Source organism: Zalophus californianus, chromosome 3, assembly GCF_009762305.2.
Source record: "Zalophus californianus isolate mZalCal1 chromosome 3, mZalCal1.pri.v2, whole genome shotgun sequence".
NCBI lineage: Eukaryota > Metazoa > Chordata > Mammalia > Carnivora > Otariidae > Zalophus > Zalophus californianus.
In genome coordinates, this window is record NC_045597.1 from 141250138 (window position 1) to 141269079 (window position 18942).

Genomic DNA, 18942 nt, shown 5'->3' on the forward strand with positions numbered 1-18942 from the left:
AAAAACTTAGCTTTCTTTTTATTAAAAAGTAACTCATGCACATACATCATTTCTTTTTTTTAAAGATTTTATTTATTTATTCATGAGAGACAGACGGGGGGAGAGAGAGAGAGAGAGAGAGAGAAAGAGAAAGAGAAGCAGAGGGAGAAGCAGGCTCCCAAGGAGCAGGGAGCCCGACGTGGAACTCGATCCCAGGACCCTGGGATCATGACCTGAGCTGAAGGCAGACGCTTAATGACGGAGCCACCCAGGCACCCACATACATAGTTTCTAATGAAAAAAAAAAAAGTTCCGCCTCGTCCCAGCTTAGTGCCCTAGAGATAAGCACTTTCAACTCTTAGTGGTTTGTCCCTACTTGAAAATATATTGTGTTCCTTTTTCTTGATTTATCAATTTCAGAAATGCTTTCTTGAGTTTCTTTCAGGGCAGGCAGGAATTGCTTTTCTTAGATCCCTACCTCCCCCCATTTCTTCTCCATCTCTCCCAATCTCCCAATGTAGGTTAGCCAGAGATTTTTGTAAAATCAATAGCTACACGGTAGTTCTCCCTTATCTGCTGTTTTGCCTTCTGTGGCTTTGCTTGCTTTGGCCTCAGTTACCCGCAGTCAGTCGCCGGCTAGAAGCAGGTGATCATCCTTATGTCATCAGGTCATTAGGAGCCGAACACGTCGTCACAGTGCCTGCGTCGTTCACCTCCCTTTGTCTCCCGCGCAGGCGTGTTCTCCATGTCACTATGAGGAGAAGGGTGAGTACAGCACAATATTAGAGAAAGAGAGACCACGTTCACTGAACTTTTATTGCAGTGTATCGTCCTAATTGTTCTATTTTATTATTAGTTGTGGATCTGTTACTGTGCCTCATTTATAAGTTAAGCTTTATCAGAGGTATATATGCGCAGGGAAAAACATAGTATATACTGGGTTCAGTGCTATCTGCAGTTTCAGGCATCCACTGGGGGTCTTGGAACGGGTCCCCCAGGGAGAAGGGGGGGGGAACTGCTGTAAATGTTGGTCACTCATGAACCCCATGATGATCTGTCATTGTTTCTTCTCTACTAGAACCTTATTTTCCCCAGGATTAATGACTGCCTGATTTTAAAATTTTGCTGTTTTTTATGTACTTATCACAAAGATTATCCGAAGGCTTAAGTGCTCAAAAACATCATATAGTCTATCAGTTCCTTTTTTTTTTTTTTTTTTTTTTGACCTTCAGAGACCTTTCTTCCACAATCCTTTGTCTTCTGCCATCTGGACTGTTGCTTTTCAGCGGTCATTCTGGGACTTACTTGGTTTTTTAGTCTTAGGTTGCATTTCCTGTTTATTGGATCCTATGACTTTCTCTTTTTTGATTTACTGCCCCTTTTTTGCTAAAGTGTATTCACCGCTGAAAACTTCCTAGGAAAACGTGCATGACAGGTAAAGATTATGAGGCTTTACAGGTCTGAAAATGTCTCTACTCTTGATTGATTGGTAGTTTGGAGTATATGTTGAAAATAATTTTTTTCTCAGAACTTTAAAGTGCTGCATTGTCTTATTGTATTCACTATTTTTGTGAGAATTCTGATACTAATTTTTACATAGACCTGCTTTTACACTCTGGAAGCTTTTAGGAGCTTCTCCCTACTCCTGACATTTCATGATGTTGTGTGGGTCTTTATTGATTCATGTTGATGGGCACTCGACTTGGTGGAGTCCTTCAATTAGTAGACTTGTCTACTTCAATTCTGGGAATATTTTTGTGTTATCTTTCTGATAATTTCCTCTCCTCCATTTTCTCTAGCCTGTCTTTCTAGAATTTCTGTTATTTGAATGTTGGATCTTCCAGATTGATCCTCTAATTTAAAAAATTTTCTTCTCTGGTTGCTCATTGAGTTGTATTATATATTATCTTCTAGCTCTTTTGAAAATTTTTTTTAGCTGTGTGTTTTAATTTCTTTTTTTTTTTAAGATTTATTTTAGAGAGAGAGAGAGAATGAGAGAGTGAGCGAGGAGGGGGGTGAGGGCCAGAGGGAAAGGGAAAGAGAGACTCTCAAGCAGACTCCCTGCTGAGTCCAACGTGGGCTCGATCTCACACCCCTGAGATCATGACCTGAGCCCAAGTCAGGAGTCAGATGCTTAACTGACTGAGCCACCCAGGCGCCCCGTATTTTAATTTCTAAGATTTCTTTTTCCCTCTCGTTCCTTTTTTTAAAAAAATAATATCCTGTTGCATTTCAGTGGAGATCTTTTCTTTGGAGCTGTTCGGTTTCTCTAGAAAGGACTCCTGGGTTTTGATAGCAGGGTAGAAAAAGAGGCCTGAGGACCCCACAGTTTATATGGTGACTTTTACTTAATCTCCTACTTTCAGCCTCCCCATGCACTGTCCCCTCGCCCGGCCATTCCAGTCTTCTATGGATGGTGACCCTCAGGTCACCTGTGGATGGAGGTTTGGGGGGGTGGGAGGGTCGTCTGGCTGGGGAGGGGACCTGGGGTCCTGTTGCTTTTTTTTTTTAATATTTATTTATTTGACAGAGAGAGACACAGTGAGGAGGGAACACAAGCAGGCGGAATGGGAGAGGGAGAAGCAGACTTCCCACGGAGCAGGGAGCCCAATGCGGGGCTCGATCCCAGGACCCTGGGATCATGACCTGAGCCGAAGTCAGACACTTAACGACTGAGCCACCCAGGCGCCCCATGGGGTCCTGTTGCTTTTTATACAGACTTCTAGTCCTGTGTTCAGCCCTATACTTCACCCCTTTTTCTTTAACACCTGGTACTTCCAAGTCCTGAACTTGTTAGGTGCTTGGTAGAATGTATTTGTTGGCTTCTCTCTTCTGGGTAGTTAAGGCTTTAACTTCCTCCTTTCTGCTAGGTTAGTTATCACACCTCCTCCCGGCTTATGTTTTTACAAACTCTCTTAAAATCTCATGGTTCTGTAGTCTGTTCTCTTTGTCTTTACGAATTAATAACACTTATATTCCTTTAATGTCTTTTTGGTGGGGTTTAGAGGTAGAGAAAATAAATACAAGTGGTCAGTCTACCGTATTTGACTGGAAGTCTAGCTTTGAATTCAAATAGTGTGTAGAAAATAAAATTTCTTGAGTATCATTCTGTAATTTATTATTTCCACTCTCTAATGATTTTTAATTAATATGCTTGATTCTACTGTACTACCTACCTCATAGGGTGTTGGGAGGATTAGACGAGTCTGTGCATGTGGACCATTCAGAACAGAGCCTGCCTGGCTCACGGTATGTGTTAAATCAGTGTTAGCTACTGTTAATATTGTTGTTACCATGATGATTTTTACGACTATCACGCTTAATCCAGTAATCCATTTAGACTCGGATTAAGATTCCTAATGATTTTCATCATAGGAAGAATTATTGACATATGGGAAAATCTAGTGTTTGATAATTTGGCCCTACATTTAGTAGACTTCACATGAAATGTTCAGGTATTAAAGGTTATCTTTCTAAGACACATTAAAGCCTTAAAAATCTAATCAGTAATTATTACCATATACGCTTTTAAAAGTATGTAATAACGATTTTGATGTGTTTTTAAGCTTTATTGGTATTGTGTTTTGATCATCTAAATATGAAGTGTAGAAAATAAACTTATGGAGATGATTGTTTATTATGCCTTCTCTACAGCCAATAGATGTAATACTCTTCGAATATATGGGGTATAGAAACAGAGAAACGGTGGTCTCCAATCTCTGGATCTATGACCTTGTGAGTGGTTGTACAGTTTTCAGAAAATGTGAATTTATGCCTCAGAATGTCTGCATGTGCTCAATTTTAAGTATCTCCTTTGTATCTAGATTGACTGTATGATAACACTAAATTCTAATTTTTAGAGGTGAAGTGGGATTAGGTGCTCACACTCCTGTTTTTATGGATAGTGAGCTGCACACTTTGAAGAAGGAGTTTTCTTTTTTTGAAGGATTTTTATTAATAAGGAGATTTGAATTCTCTCTCACTAGAGTCCAGTGGTTGTGACAATGGCTGTAAATATTAATACCACTAGACATGAGGTATTTTCCTACAAAAGGAATGTGAATAAACCTCTTTGCAAATTATCAGGTTAACTTTGGTAGTACAGATGAAACAGGGAGACATGGCCAGGGTTAAAAACCATGCCTGGTATTAGCTTGATGCTGGCATTTCCCCCCCCTTCCCTGGATGCGAATATTATTGTGCCCCATTATTATTTGCTTTGATATGTCATCTCTGAAGTGATGTCTGCAGCTTTGGAGCCCTTGTGCTGCCTTTTCTCCAAATTCAGTAATCTAGCGTATTTTTATAGGCTAGAATTTTCTTTTCTGTCCCATAATGTGCTTCCCCCAGAAAAGTCTTTTACTGGTCTCTTTGATAATAAAACATTTGTAACACTTACTACAGGCCGTTTGCTTTACATTATACCCTTATAACAAAGATACTAAAGTACAGGCATACAAAAACATCCAAAATATGCGGAACCAGGATTAACTCCTACGTGACTGATCAGCATGATGAACATTTTGTTACTATATCCTGAAATTCTAAGTATTTACATTATCTGTTTATTTAGTATTTTTAGTTCATGTGCTTCTAGACTAGTGTTAGTTGCTGAATAAATAACCCACAAAAGCCAGAATTTATAGCAGGATGGATTAGATTTTAGTAATTGTGATGGATAAAACGAATTAATATACAGGGATATGGACAAATTAAGCAATTCCTTTGACATCAGTGAAGGAATAGTTTTATGTGGGTGATGTACTCAGAATATCAATGAGGAATAAAAGGTATGACTGTAATGAATTCTTCCTTAGTTCTATCGTCACAGCGAGAGGAGAATGCTGTTGATAGTCTTTGTGTTTTTGAAAATTTGTCACAAAGACTGTTTTACGCACTTAACTCTCAATATGAAGTGTACTACCAGGTTTGGTAACACAGGGGCAGTTAGGAACAAAGGCAAGAGAACAGTGTCACGAAGGGGGCTATATCCCCACACTCTTCTCTTTCCCAGCCTCTCTTGGCATTAGCAGGCAGAGGTGGTCATTTCGGATGAGGTTAGCAGTTTGGGAATAAAGACTAACGTGCAATGAAGAGGAGGCGTTCTAGGGGAACATGTCAGCCCCGCTCCGTGCCATCATCTTCTCCCCGTACTCTGGACTTCACTTTCTGAGAGAGCTGGGTTATTTCCCACCCTTTCTCTCATTTTTTTTTAAAGATTTTATTTTTTTAAGCAGTACCTGAATATGTTCTCTTTATTAAGTTATCATTTAGACAATATGAAGAAAGTGAAATTTCGCCTTGATACCCCCATTGCCCCTGAGATAACCACTCTTCTTTGGAGCATACCCTTACAGATCTTTTCCCGATGTACTAACTTTTCTTTTATGTAGGTGTATGTGCAGTTGCTCAGATTAGCTCTTCGATAGCAAGGTGGCACGTCTCTATGGTGCAGCTGGTAATAAAGAAGGAGGTAACTCTATGTATCTGCACAAGTATTTTTGGTGTGTGACAGTATAATTCTGGCCTCTGCTGTTGTTGACCTGACCGGCACTTCAGCTCTTTTATTTTCTTTTTAATCCCCCTGTGCAAGGAGCTATGACTTGACTGCTTTTTTCTGGGTAGCTAGAATGAGGCCATTTTCTTTTGAAAGGCAATCGTAGAATTTCTAGTGCTTTTCTTTAATTGCGCGTGCACGAATGTGTATGCAAGTATGTCTGGACGTATGGTTTCTTGGTTGTGGACAGTGGAACCTGGAATTGTTTTGTTTTGAGATACAGCTTTACATTGAGTTTCACAACTGATTTTACAAGTGGAGCTACAAAGGATAAAACAAGTTTGCTGGAGAAATTACCACGACTCAGTCAAAACAGAGTCGTGTTTTTTATTTGTTTGGCAGCAATCAAAAGTGTGGCTCAGACACAGCAAGTGTGAAGCATCCAGATTTCTGTCTTGGAATTTATACGTGTCCATGTGATTAAAATCTTTATTTGACAAATTTACATGGTAAATGAGCATACAATAAATATCTTTTAAGTCTTATCACCCGAATCAGACTATACTTGATTTAAATAGGACATTTCTTTCCTTTTTTTTTTTTTTTTAAGATTTTATTTATTTATTTGACAGAGAGAGACACAGAGAGAGAGGGAACACAAGCAGGGGGAGTGGGAGAGGGAGAAGCAGGCTTCCCGTGGAGCAGGGAGCCCGATATGGCAGGGCTCCATCCCAGGACCCTGGGATCACGACCTGAGCCGAAGGCAGACGCTTAACGACTGAGCCACCCAGGCGCCCCTAAATAGGAAATTTCTATACTGTGCCCTTTTCTGTGGTCTTTGTGCTTGCTAGGAGTTGCTAGGCTGTCCCGGTGTTTCAGCATGCCGTCAGAGGTAGCACACCCGGGAGATTGTCTGGAGCCCCTTGCTATGATGCCTCAGGCTGGGTGAGGCCTTACAATACAAGTAAGATAATGCAACTGGTATTTGGCTTATTGTTTTTTGTTTGTTTGTCTTCTTGTTTTGCAATGGCTGGCCGGAGAGAAGTGTGCAGCAATAAATAACCTGTGGTTTATAGCATTGTGACCATGGGTGGCAGACTGTCTTTTTTTTTTTTTTCTTCTGTGCCAACTCTGACCAGTTAGCTATAGCTTCCAGGGATTCTGAGTTTGAGGCTGGGATCAACAGAGAGTAAGCCACCTACTTGCTGAATGATGTCTGTCATGGGTTTGGCGGGAAGGTGTGGGGAGTGGCGGCAAGGGTTTTCTGCCATCCAGAATATAGGGCAATGATTATAATTGGACTCTGCGTAACTTTGCTAGATTACATTTTTAAAGCACTCACAATAAACAGAGTTGAACAATTCATAACTGATTCCTTATTTTCAGTTTACACTATCAAACCAGTTTACACTATCACACCAAGTTTATACATATGTATATAAATTTTATAAATGGAAACAAAACTAGCCCATCACCTATTCAGGCCAAGTGTGTATGTGTGCCTAAGTAACACACACCATTCACTTACTAGCGGTGCCTTTGTGAATTCGAAGACCTTTGCAACCTTGACGTGGTGCCCAGGCAGGAAAAAGACCCAAAACAGTGCCATGCTTTTAAAAAACCTTAAAAAGTCTAAGGTTAGCAAGTGCAATTCAGTAGCCTACCAGTGCTTTATATAAGTCACCTTTTGTGTTTCAGTCGCCCTTAGTCATCACTTGAGAGAAGAGTTTTAGTTCATCTGCAGTTTTATGTAAATAGCAGCTCTCCTTAGAGTTGTCCCTTCTCCTGCTACTTTTTTTTTTCTTCTAAAAACAGAAGCCATTGTTTTTGGCCGTGGGCGGGGAGAGGGGGCATTTGTAGATTGAGACTTCTTTCTTGCTTTTGTGAATCAGGCCACGTTGGCCACACAATGTCCTTGAATATGGCTTGAGTTATGAAGCCTAGCAAAATGTACCACTGACCTACTGTTTTTTGGCCTCATAACGGTGTATTTCGAGGACACGTGGCTTCCTTTACTATAATGTTTGTCACTTTACGATTCAATTCCTATAGGTGTTTTTTCTTCCTTTTGGGAGAGTATGAAGGGAGTAAGGAAGCCGATATAGTTTTAGATGAGGTTTTTGATAGTTCACATTATTAGCTTGATCTAGAGAAAATAAGACTCACTGTGTGATCTTTTTCTTGCCCTCTGGTCTTCAAATTCTGTATGTTATCTCAGCCTTTCCTTTTTGCTCACTCTGAAGAAATCATGGTTGTATGTTATGTTATAAAAATCATGTTAGAAGTAAGTTTCTAAGAGCTTTCCAATATTATCTAGCCAAAGAGAAAGTCATGGGAACTTTTCCCATTCTGCTTTTCCTTTTTAAATACCCTTATTCACTTTATCTTTTTCTCCATTTTTTAATGGCTCAAACGAAATAGAAGTTTTTTTTAACTGAGATATAATTGACATATTATATTAGTTTCAGGTGTTTAACATAATGATTCAATATTTGTAACTTTTTCTCCATGTTTGATTAATGATACAGAGTCCCCCAAAAGAGCCTCCTCAGTATTTCCTCTTTTGGTGAGCTGTTTTGGGAAACAAAAGAATCACTTGGGAAGGGTGGTGAGTTCAAGAGGGCATTTAAATTTAGGATAGCTTACATATTTATTTAACTTAAAAAATTTGTTCAGTCACTATTCATTGACTACTAAGTGCTATTTTGTTAGCATTCAAATTTGCTTTGTAATTCTTTTTTTTAAAAGAGTTCATTTATTTGAGAGAGAGAGCAGGAGCAGGGGGAGCGGGAGAGGGAGAAGCAGACCCTCCCCTGAGCAGGAAGCCCGATGCGGGGCTTGATCCCAGGACCCTGGGATCACGACCTGAGCCGAAGGCAGACGCTTAACGACTGAGCCACCTAGGCGCCCCTCGTGGTTGTTTTAAAATAGCTTTTTCTTTATGTGTATAACTAGTACATAAGCACGTGATTTTTTTTGCCTTTGAAATGTTTTTATTTTGGGTTAGTCATAACTAATGATGGTTCTTACAACAAGAGCTTGTGGGTTTAATGTTTAATGTTTAATGAACAGTTTGTGACTTTAGAAGTTAAATAAATTGGAAATATTGAAATTGATAGAAAAGCTAGTCTCTAAATAAAACTTAATAACCTAATAGCAAATATGGCTTTAGATTGATATAACTAAGCACTTTAATCTTGAAACATTCTTAAATAGGATTTTTGTTCCCAGGGGAAAAATAAACTTCATTTTAAAGTATATGTATACTTCCTTTGTGAGCATTCTTTTTTTTCACTTCCAAGTGCCAAAAAGTGTACTCTATATTTTTGTTATGAAAATTCTGCTTGTTTAAAGTATTGTAGCAATTTTATAAATCAATAAAACTGAGCCATGTCAACATTGTGGGGGAAGCTTTAATAAATTTGCTACATCACTAAGAAAAATTGAAGGACAGCATGTATTGAAAGTGTAAGGAAGGGTAGCCCTTTGCTTTTAAAATAATGTGACAACTGGTTTCCTGAGCACTTAAATGTAAAATCTGATTGGCTAAATCAAAGTTAGTGCTGTGATGTGAGAAAAGATTGTAGGAGGAGAAGAAACATTTAAATGAAAATATTTAACGGGTCACCTGATTTGGCTAGATCAGGGGTTCTCCCCCTTGGCTGTGCATTAGAACCCCCCAGGAGCATTTACACTTCCTGATGCTTGACCCCGACCAATTACAGCAGGCTCCCTCGGCGTGGAACGCAATTATTGGTATTTTTTACAGCTCCCCTGCGATTCCAATGAGTAGCCAAGGCTGAGAACCACTGAGCTGGGTGGAAGCTCTCACTCCTGGTTGTTACATTTAAGAGGCATATTAGATAGCGTTCCAAGTTCGGGGCCATCATCTAACAGCCAGAAAGGCCAATCATTTTTCCAGGTCCTTGGTAGCGCCTGAAGATCAGCAGCATCGGCTTCACCTGGGAGCTTAATGGAATTGTCGAATGTCGGACCCCCTACCTAGGATCTGCCGATCCTCAGGTTCTCCCTATGCTCTGTCAAGCTTGAGACGCACTGTTGCAGGTGGTATTAGGGTGAATGTAGCTCTTGATACATCCTGCCTTCTGCTGCTTTCTGTGGTTTTCTGTCCTAAGTCAGTCGTGCGTGATATTTTCATACAGGGTTGGAAAATGAAAGCAGTACTGTGTGCTCACGTCGGCAGGTTACAAGCTAGAGGTGATCTTTCTGATCTGGAGCACGTGTGGAGGAAGTGACGCCCACCGTCACATCACCACCGAGCTCCACGCTCCCCAAGGCGGGGAGAGAAAACGGAACCGGAAGAAAGGTCTCTGGGCTGAAGGCCACGCTCTTGCAATACCCGCACGCAGCTTTCATGTGTTAAGGAAAAAAAAGTTGTAGTCCTTGCAAGGATATGTCCTCGTTCACATCTTTACTTTGCTAATTCTTCATGGAAAGAGAAAGAAATTTCCCCTGAAGTAAGAAATTTACTCATCCCGGTCTCCAGTGGAAGCGACGAAAACAAAATCCTCCAAGTGCTCGGGAATAATGTCTGTCCAGCGCCCAGCTCTCAAAACCTCCCTGACCGTGGCCAGGGTCCCCTCCCATAAACATTCCGGGAACTCTCCATTGGCTTCCCTCCATCTAAGGCATCCACTGAGAACCAGGCAGATTGCCTCCTTCCTTGAAGGTGGGAAAGGTTCTTTTCTGTTCCTTCTTTAGAGCCCACAACATGGTGTCCAGAGAGCTGTCAGCTCTCTCACCCACTGTCTGTCCACATGGCATGTTGTTGGATCAAATAAGCCCCTATTTCCTGGCTATATAGCAGATGCCAGTGAAGGTTCTAAGCTTTCTGAGAGGAACAATTGACTACACTGGCACTGAGGAGCCTTTTTATCGGGAGTGACCTGAGGGCATCTTGCTGTCTGCCCTGTCCTGGAACCATAATGACCCTGAAAGGTGGAACAGAACCCTCTTCTCCCTAAACAGGCCTCCCTCCTGCCCTCTCAGTCTCCTGCAGGCTCGAATGTTGGTGTTGTGAAGGGGTGGCGAGCCCACGTTGGGAAATGGGGAGCTGGCCCCTCGTTCCAGCTCTGCTATTTGTGGCTTTGGGCACGTTATTCAAAGACCCTAGATCTCAGTGTTCTCCCCTTGCAGCTTTCTTTCCGGTGGGTCTCTCCACTTGGGGCCCCGTTTTTTTCCCCTTAGTGGTCCTTCCATTTATGAGACGGCATCTCAGCCTCCTGTCTGGTCTTGGCCCGATGGACCTGGTGGTGTCCCTTCTCTGCATCTTCTTCAGGTTGTTCTAGGCAGGACACAAGAGTAGAGGAGGATGTGAGCGAGGTTCTCAGCAGATGGCGGGGGGAGTGCCCGTGTGCCTCACCTGACTACAGGGCTCTCAGGCAAAACTGGCAGCCATCAACAAAAAGCTGATTTCATTCCTGTGTTGCAAGTGCAGGGAAGAATTCTGCCCTCGTGTTCCTTTCTAAGGCTGAGACTGGGGTCAGACAGGGTTTCAACATCCCTAGAACCTTCCCCTATAACTCAGGAAATGTGTACCTGTTCCGTCCTTAGCAAGAAGCATTTGTTCTTGAGGCTCTGCTGGTTCAGGAGCACCTGGTTTGGGGGGCCCTCAGAGAAGTACACATCCACACCAGGCTCATCCATAGCAGCCCCTTCTGGCTGCAGAAGGAAAGGAATCCTGAACATCAGAGCCCTGGAGGTGATGTGATTTTGGAATATAGATGAGGTTCGGTGGGGTGGAGTCTGGAGCCCAGACCAAGAAAGAGTTCTTGAGGCGTCTTTGGTGCAAAATGGTGGTTTATGAAAGCCCGGGGCCAGGACTCGTGGGCAGAACGAGCTGCTGCCCTGGGGCTGTGAGCTGTGGCTGGTTCTATACTATGGGGTTGGTGGAGGTAAGGAAAAAGGGAGGTTTTGAAAGAGCTTTCATTTGTCAAAGAAGACTCACAGGAGACCAGAGCCCTTGCCATTGTTAAGTTAGGTGGTTTACCCCTCTAGTAAGGCATTAACAGTAAGATAGTTGGGAGCTTCCTGGAGGATGTTAGATTCCTATCGCACATCCTTATCAATGCGCTGCAGGTTTAAAAAGAAATTCAGTTTTATTTACATTTCCTTCTGCCTCAGCCTCCCTCAATTTTATGGAGGAGAGGGTGATGTTAGGGCTTCAGGAAACAGTTCTGGGTCTCTGGAAGTTAGGCTATTGATAAGAAAGCTTCTTCCTTGTAAATCACTAGGGCATTTGTAAACTGAGGGAGACTCAGGTCTTGCAGGACTGTGATCCGTACAAGTTAACTATTTGTTTTTCCTTTAGGGCAGCCAGGAGTGCCTGAGGAATGTCACACATATGGGGGGGGGGGGGGTTGCAGGGTGTCAGCTTCTGCTTTGTCCTCAGCTTGCCTTCTGTTCTCTCATCAGAGGGGTTTCCAAAATGGGGCTCACCACTGCCTCTTTTTTTGGGAGCTATGTGTAGGTATTTCTCAGATGCCTTGGCATCTATCTGCCTCCTCCCTTTGAAAATGTAGGGCAGTATTTCTTAAACTTTTTGAATCACTGACGTCTTTAAAAATGAAATGAAAACTAGGAGTCCTAATCCCTAAAAAATATACATAGACATCCTCTCAGTATGTTCACGGACCCCTGAAGATACGAGGATAAGCATGAATTTCAGGTTTGGAGTCCTGACTTTCAGGACTCCCTGGCTTTTCCACAGGATTCCTGAGGGATTGGAAAGCATTGGCATGCTCTCTCCGCTTACTTGCTTCCCACCTTTCCTTAAAGTGAGGTAGGAGTGAATGGGGATCATCCCCATGAGCCACATTCCCACACCACATCCTCAGGGGAGCCCGGCTTGCTGGGCTGGACTCGTACCTCCCCGCTGCCAGCTCGGAGGCAGGGGGCATTGGCACCGAGAAGGCGGTGGGCAGTGAGGTGCCCTCTCACCTCTGCAGGTTCCCTCTTTCCCCCACCTGTGGTGTACCCCCAGGGTCTACCAGCCTGACGTTATTCCTGTATCCCTAAAACCCCAGACAAGCTTAAGAAAGACCTTTCCAGGAATGGTTATAAAGCCCCAGAGGTGTAATTACAGGGCCATTAGGGGCAAGAGATTTGGTGGTAGGGAAAGGTCTTCCTGTGAATGGCGTCCCCCAGGAAGAAATAAGCTCTTTGATGTAGAATGACAAATAAACATCATAGCTATCTCAGACTAGCTAAAGACTTGGTAAAATTTGATCAAGTAACTACTTTGCTTAAATCTCCTTTATGTGTCTTTTTACCTCTTCAGGAAAAGCCCAAACTCGGTGGTGTGGTTTCTGAGGCCTTTTGCAATCCTACCCCGCCTCTTGCCCCCAGGCCTCTGCTGTTGCAAAGGTCCTCTGCCTGGAAAGCCCCACCCTGCTTCTCCTTATCTCCTCCCTACTTCAGGTCGAAGTTTTGATGAGGAACTCCCCCAACCTGATTGTTCTGTATTTCTCTGACTGGATCAGATGCCCCAGTAGTGTGCTTTCAAACACTATGGATTTTTTTTAATTAAACCACAGCACTTAATTTCATTTCTTAGGTGATATCCTGTTCCTCCTGCGAAGATGTAGTCCTGTTTACACCTTCCGTGTTTCCACCTGCTGTAGCCTGACTCAGCCTGCATGCAGCACCGATGAAAACTTTTCGTTCTAGCATCCATCAATTAACTTTGGGGAGCACTGTATCACCTCTCGGAGAATCACAACACATTTAGCTCATCAAAGGCTCTGAGAAGTCCTGCATCAAGAAGTGCAAAAACCCAAGTCCTAAGTTTGGTTGTGGAACACTCTTTTCACAGCATCTACCAACATCCTGAGGAAAAGAGTTAGGGAAATATAGATCCAGAGATACCAAAAGGCATAAAGTTAAGCTGTAAGCTTTCACTTTTTATAACCTTAGACTAAAAATTGATGGGCCAATCTATTTTTAAAGATTCTTCTATTTTTCTAGCAGACCATCTTTTCTCCTATTACAAGGAAACTGGACTTTCTCTGAATTTTTCAAAGTTATATTTGGGGCAGAGTAAACAAATACAAATTACTTTCTGTTTTTGGAGCACAAGCATAAAACATTATTCTTGAATCAGTCGCCATAGAGACTCTCAATTGGTTATTTTACGTGCTGTTTGCCATTTACGTCCCGCCCCACCTTCATCTGTATAATCAGCTACTATTGAACGCAGGTAATACGTTCCCGTGGCTGCCCCACGCGGCCGGCGTAGGCTGCAGACTTCTGCTAAGGCATAAATAGAGGGCAGACCTTGCCTCTGGCGTGGCTGACCTCGGCTGCGTAGGCTGTCGGCCCTCCCTGCTCTTCCCTGCTCTCCCCCGCCCAGACTGGCTCTCGAGGCCAGGCCGGGGTGACATCCTTTCAGCTTTAGAGTTCGCATGAGCTTGCGCTGTACCTCAGTCGTGGATGGGACGTGTGAGGGTATTAGCACGTTGGGGTTGGAAATCCTCCCCAGGAATCACCCAGCAAGTTCTGCCTCTCATTTTAAGGTAAGAATAGGCATTTAAAATGGTTACATGATGTCGAAGATGCTGTTGGTACTGCCCAGGCCCCCCCAGGTAAGTGTACCCGACCAGGTTTCTTGAGTGCTGGCTCCTTAGCTGCCCTGGCCGACAGGTGTCCCTCTTTGTCCGGGAGGTCATTTCCCTCCCCTCTCTCGGGCCTCCCCTGCCCCACCCCGAAACTCACAGCCTGTAAGGGCTGTCCTTGGCTCTTCACTACATTGTCCTTCAGGTACGGTCTATGTTATCTTGCTCATCTTTGTGTGGTTCCCAAGGGTGTCTAACACAAAATACTGTGAACTGTAGATGTTCGGTATTTTTGATGGATTGAGTTGAATCAGTCCCCATAAAAATATTTTTCTTGATAATTTTAAAAAGATTTAAGCTGTTATTTTGGGGTTTTTTTGTTAAGTTTTGAGAATAAATTTATCCATGAGAATCAAATCTGTGCTTTAAAAAATTGTTGAATATATTTAACACAATAATTCAAATATTTACTTTAAAGAACCTATTGACGTGGGCCTTTTTGAGCTCGATTTACTCGATCTTATCTGTGATCATTTCTGTGATTTGTGAGGTCATACTCCCCAACCCCAGAATTTCACAAAAAACAGCCAACCACACATTTTGAGGTGCAGATAGCTTGCTTTATTTTGTTGTTACTATTTCTCAAGGAGGTCCAACAATTTTAACTAACAATTGAATTTATAACTGCATGAAAGGAACTACATCAAATTGACATTTTGGGCAGTTAGTAATGGTGTAGTTGTTTTTAATTTAACGACAGCTTTATTTTGTTGTTTTTTTTTTTTTGCTGTGGCTCATTGCTTAGTTGCCCCAGTTTCTCAGGTTTAAATTTGAATTTAGAGCTACCACACGAAGGCGTTGGCTGCACCCCAGAACCTCCAAGAGTTGACACTGCTCTGGCATAGGAATACTTGAATAGCTTGGTGAAATGAAGGGATGGCCAGGCGATGTTACTTTTCCAAGCTACCCCTGCACTCTCTATGGTCAGAGACAGTGTGGAAGGAGCGAACAGAGTGTTGGCCGTTACACTCTGCTCTGGTAATATTTAAGTCATAATTTAGAGTGTGACATCATCAGAAAATGTAAGACATTAAAGTGTTGCTTACAGGAGGGTAAATGCAAACATCACCAATGCCTTACATTTCTGATTCAATAGGTATTGGTGCACATGTCCGGTTATGTGCATGGCATCATCTTTTAGGTGGATTGGGCTTCTTCAATGGGGAATTTCTCAACCCACTGAGGCATACTTAGACATCAACATTATGTTGAGGCACAAAGATTGATTAAGTGTTGAGCAGGGTATTCGTTCCATAAGAAACTTTCTCCTACCAATGGTTAGTTTCAAAAGTTACATTGTAAAATGTCAAAATAAATGGTACAAAACTTTATAACCGTTAATCCGGCTATATACAGTATGTACATGTCACTAGAAAATGCATAATATTCTTAGGTCAACAATTATGAAAGATTGAAATGTCTAATTTTGAACTTTGACTCATTTAGGCTGATACAAAACTACTTTTTCTTTTGGAATATTTACAGATCAGAAAGATTAGTCCATGTGAATCATTTGTGAAAGGTTAAGGAGGAGTATGACTATGAGGACCACAGGCCCTCTTACATGGATCGAATATTTATATTCACAGTGGCAGAGTCAGATCCAAATTCATTCCCTAAGCTCAGGGTATAAAGTCCACCATCTTGTTTCTGTACGTCCATGATGATCAGAGTCGTCAGGTCATCTGTGTTTTCAATGTGGAATCTCCCGTGTTGTTCTTGGGTTTGAATTTTTCTTCCGCCACGGGACCATGTTATTTCTGGGGTAGGCTCACCCGTAAAGGCACAGGCTACTGTTAAAACTTTGCCCTCATCAATGCTGATGTCAGAGGGAAGAGCTTCAATTTTAGGTGGAATTCCTTTATAGAACAACAACAAAAATGTTTTAGGATCGCTGAAAACATGATTTGCGTTCTACTAAATTACATGAACTAAAGACTCTACCGTGCTAATAGGCTTGTCTGCCTCTACCAGTAATCTTTTATTGCTCACCTCTTATGCCTGCTTTAAGCATTCTACTAGTTGAGCTCTCCAGTTGTGTCATGCTAGATTTTCCCATAAAACTGCTGGAACTCATTTCTACAAAGGACTCTTGCACGGAGGACATGCTTTGGGCAGACATGCTTGCAAATTTCATTTCAGTCATGCTGCTAGCACTGCTGCTGCTGAGACTGCTGAAGGAGGCCTCCTGCTTAGAGGCAGACATTTGGACTGACTGAGACGAGAAGCTTCCTTGCAAGCCTGTGTCACCACTTGTTCTCAATACTACCTCTCTGGGAGGTTCTTCAACTAGAGCTGTGGAGCATAGCAGATACACGGTGAACATCAATGACATCTGGTTAATTGGGGACATCTGACAGTGACTTCCAGAGATGGAAAACTTACACACACACACACACACACACACAAACACACAAACGTAACCCAAACAATTTGCTGTGAAAGCATAAGCAAATACATACATTTGTCAAGAGCTAGCTCAATGTCTCCAAGAAACGAATCTTTAGATTTCTATCATTACATTACATGCAGGTGCTAGAATAACTAGGAGAAAAATGATTAGTCATATAGAAAATCACAGAGATGTTGTGCATTCTGAAAAAAAAAAATAACCGGGCACTTGGTAGCTTGGCTTATTAGAAAGTTAATTTGTCCACATATCTGTTTAGCTGCAAAGAAAATTTGACCGTAAGGATGAATTCACACAGGAGGCCTGTGCCTATTACACAAGGAATTTAATGAGGCTCCTCAGGGTTGGCTGTGCTGAACACAAAGAGGAAAAAATACATAAAGGCCTTAAGCATGTGAGGAAAATGGGAAAGATATACTTACGAAGGACCGTTAAGGAAGCGGTAGCTGAACACTGGCCACGGAAATTTTTGGCCTTAACTGTGTACTTCCCACTGTCGCTTACTGAGGCATTTTGGATTTCAAGAGAATATACGTTTCTGGAGCGACTTACACTGATATTTGAAGAAACAGAAATCTAAAATATAAGCGGGGGGAGGGGGGAGTGTTTCTTTGAGCTCTTCAGGAATAGATGTGGCATTTTAAATTTTCTTCGATGGTATATTCATAATTAAACTTACCGGCAAGTTGTTTTTAAACCATTCAATTTCTGGGGATGGCTCACCACTGATTTCACAAGAAAAGACAACATTTTGTCCTTCGTTGATATTTTGAGATCTGGGCTGTGAGATGAAGGCTGGAGCATCGGAGAGTTCTTTGCTCAGGGTCAGATCATACTGACATTTGATGAGCCCTTGGCTGGTTTGGCCTATGCAGGTGAGGATCCCTTCATCTTTGTGACTGGCCTGCTTGATGGTTAGGGTCTGATCGCTGCCCGAGACACCGTATCTGTACTCCTCAGAGTTAGTGAGCTCTACGCCATTCAGTACCCATTTCACATCCGTGGCACCAGCAATGTTGGCTTTTAAGGTCACCTTCTGACCATCACTTATGCTCATCTGAGTAGAAAATGCTTTAATCTCCGCATGCGTTCTGATTTCTTCCGATGCCTTTGATGTTTTAGTGACTTCCTCATGGACAATGGATTTTTCCAGAGAGGTTGCTTCTGATTTCTTGACTTTTTCAGAAATCCGAACCTTTGAAGCTTCCTCCTTGAGGGCTAACTTTTCTTGAGATTTTACCTCTGATTTTTTCATTTCTTCAGAAATTAGGGCTTTTTGGGAAATTTCCTCTTGGACAACCGCCTTCTCTTGAGATTTCACCTCTGATATTTTCGTTTCTTCAGAAATTAGCGCTTTTTGGGAAATTTCCTCTTGGACAGCTGCCTTCTTTTGTGATGTAATTTCAGAGGTCTTTTGTGTAGAAACTTTCTGTGCCTCTGTGTCTTTTACAGCTAAAAAAGAAACCTTAAGTAAGGCAAACTTAACTGGAAAGAGGCCCCACCCACCCTTTACTCTTGTAGATTGTACAAGCGAATGAGACACAAAGAAAAGGAACGTTGCCTTTTGTAGGCAGTGTAGGTAATACTTAATTCTTTCTCAGCCCTAGTCTTGGAAAATTGTCATGCATGACTTTTGAGATCAGTATAATGATTCTTTAAACTAAATTGAAGACGATTCTTATGACTTGAAAAAAAAAGTCTTGAAAAGAACAGTCAAAATATTTAGGATATGTGTGGATTTAGGAACTTTTGATAAAAAAATTGAATTATGTTATAGAAGATTGAATGAAAGCAGCCTAATTTTAATTGGAAAAGTAATCTAGCTCTTTTACTAACTGCATTGCTTGGGAAAATTACTAAGAGTGAAGGTTTATGGAAGCAGTACCATTTTGTATATTCACCCGACTTCATTCCTAAATATTCCTGGGAACAGGGGCTGCCTCTTTGGAATCTTATATACCACCATGTATAATTAGGCACTTGATAAGTGCTTTTTATGCTAATATTATGCCTTCTTTAAATATGTGTATTTCTATATTTGTGTACAAATGGTATTCTGGAATTTGGAGAACAGTTTAATACGTGTGTGTGTGTGTGTGTGTATGTATAAGGGAGAATGTTTAGAAAACTTTCCTTAATATCATTTTCTGAAAAACAATGGTAAATATAAAAGCCAACCTACCTTTTATAGTTAATTTGCAGCTAGAGGACACAGATCCAGCTGAATTTGTTACTGTGCAAGTATAAAGCCCACTGTCCGAAGTATCAGTCTTATGAACTTCTAAGAAGAAAACTCCTTTGTCTTCAGAGAGTTTGTATTTACTTCCTTGTGTAACAGCCTATAGAATGCAAGTGATTTGAGTTTTAAAAAAGAAGTTAAGTTTAAACATTTTTGGGGAGATGGGGAGGAGGGAAGGGGTTAG

The 18942-nt window shown here is 41.8% G+C and overlaps 1 protein-coding gene across 1 annotated transcript in view; it reads right to left on the reverse strand.

Annotated features, from left to right (window-relative positions):
• Window positions 1-14647: 14647 nt before the first annotated feature.
• The window catches only part of TTN (titin), a 271518-nt gene continuing 267223 nt past the window's right edge, over window positions 14648-18942 (reverse strand). The window contains 5 exon segments of the mRNA XM_027590660.2: window positions 14648-15968; window positions 16102-16404; window positions 16942-17095; window positions 17199-17971; window positions 18702-18858. Of these exon segments, the coding sequence (XP_027446461.2) occupies window positions 15670-15968; window positions 16102-16404; window positions 16942-17095; window positions 17199-17971; window positions 18702-18858 (1686 nt within the window). The 3' untranslated portion in view covers window positions 14648-15669.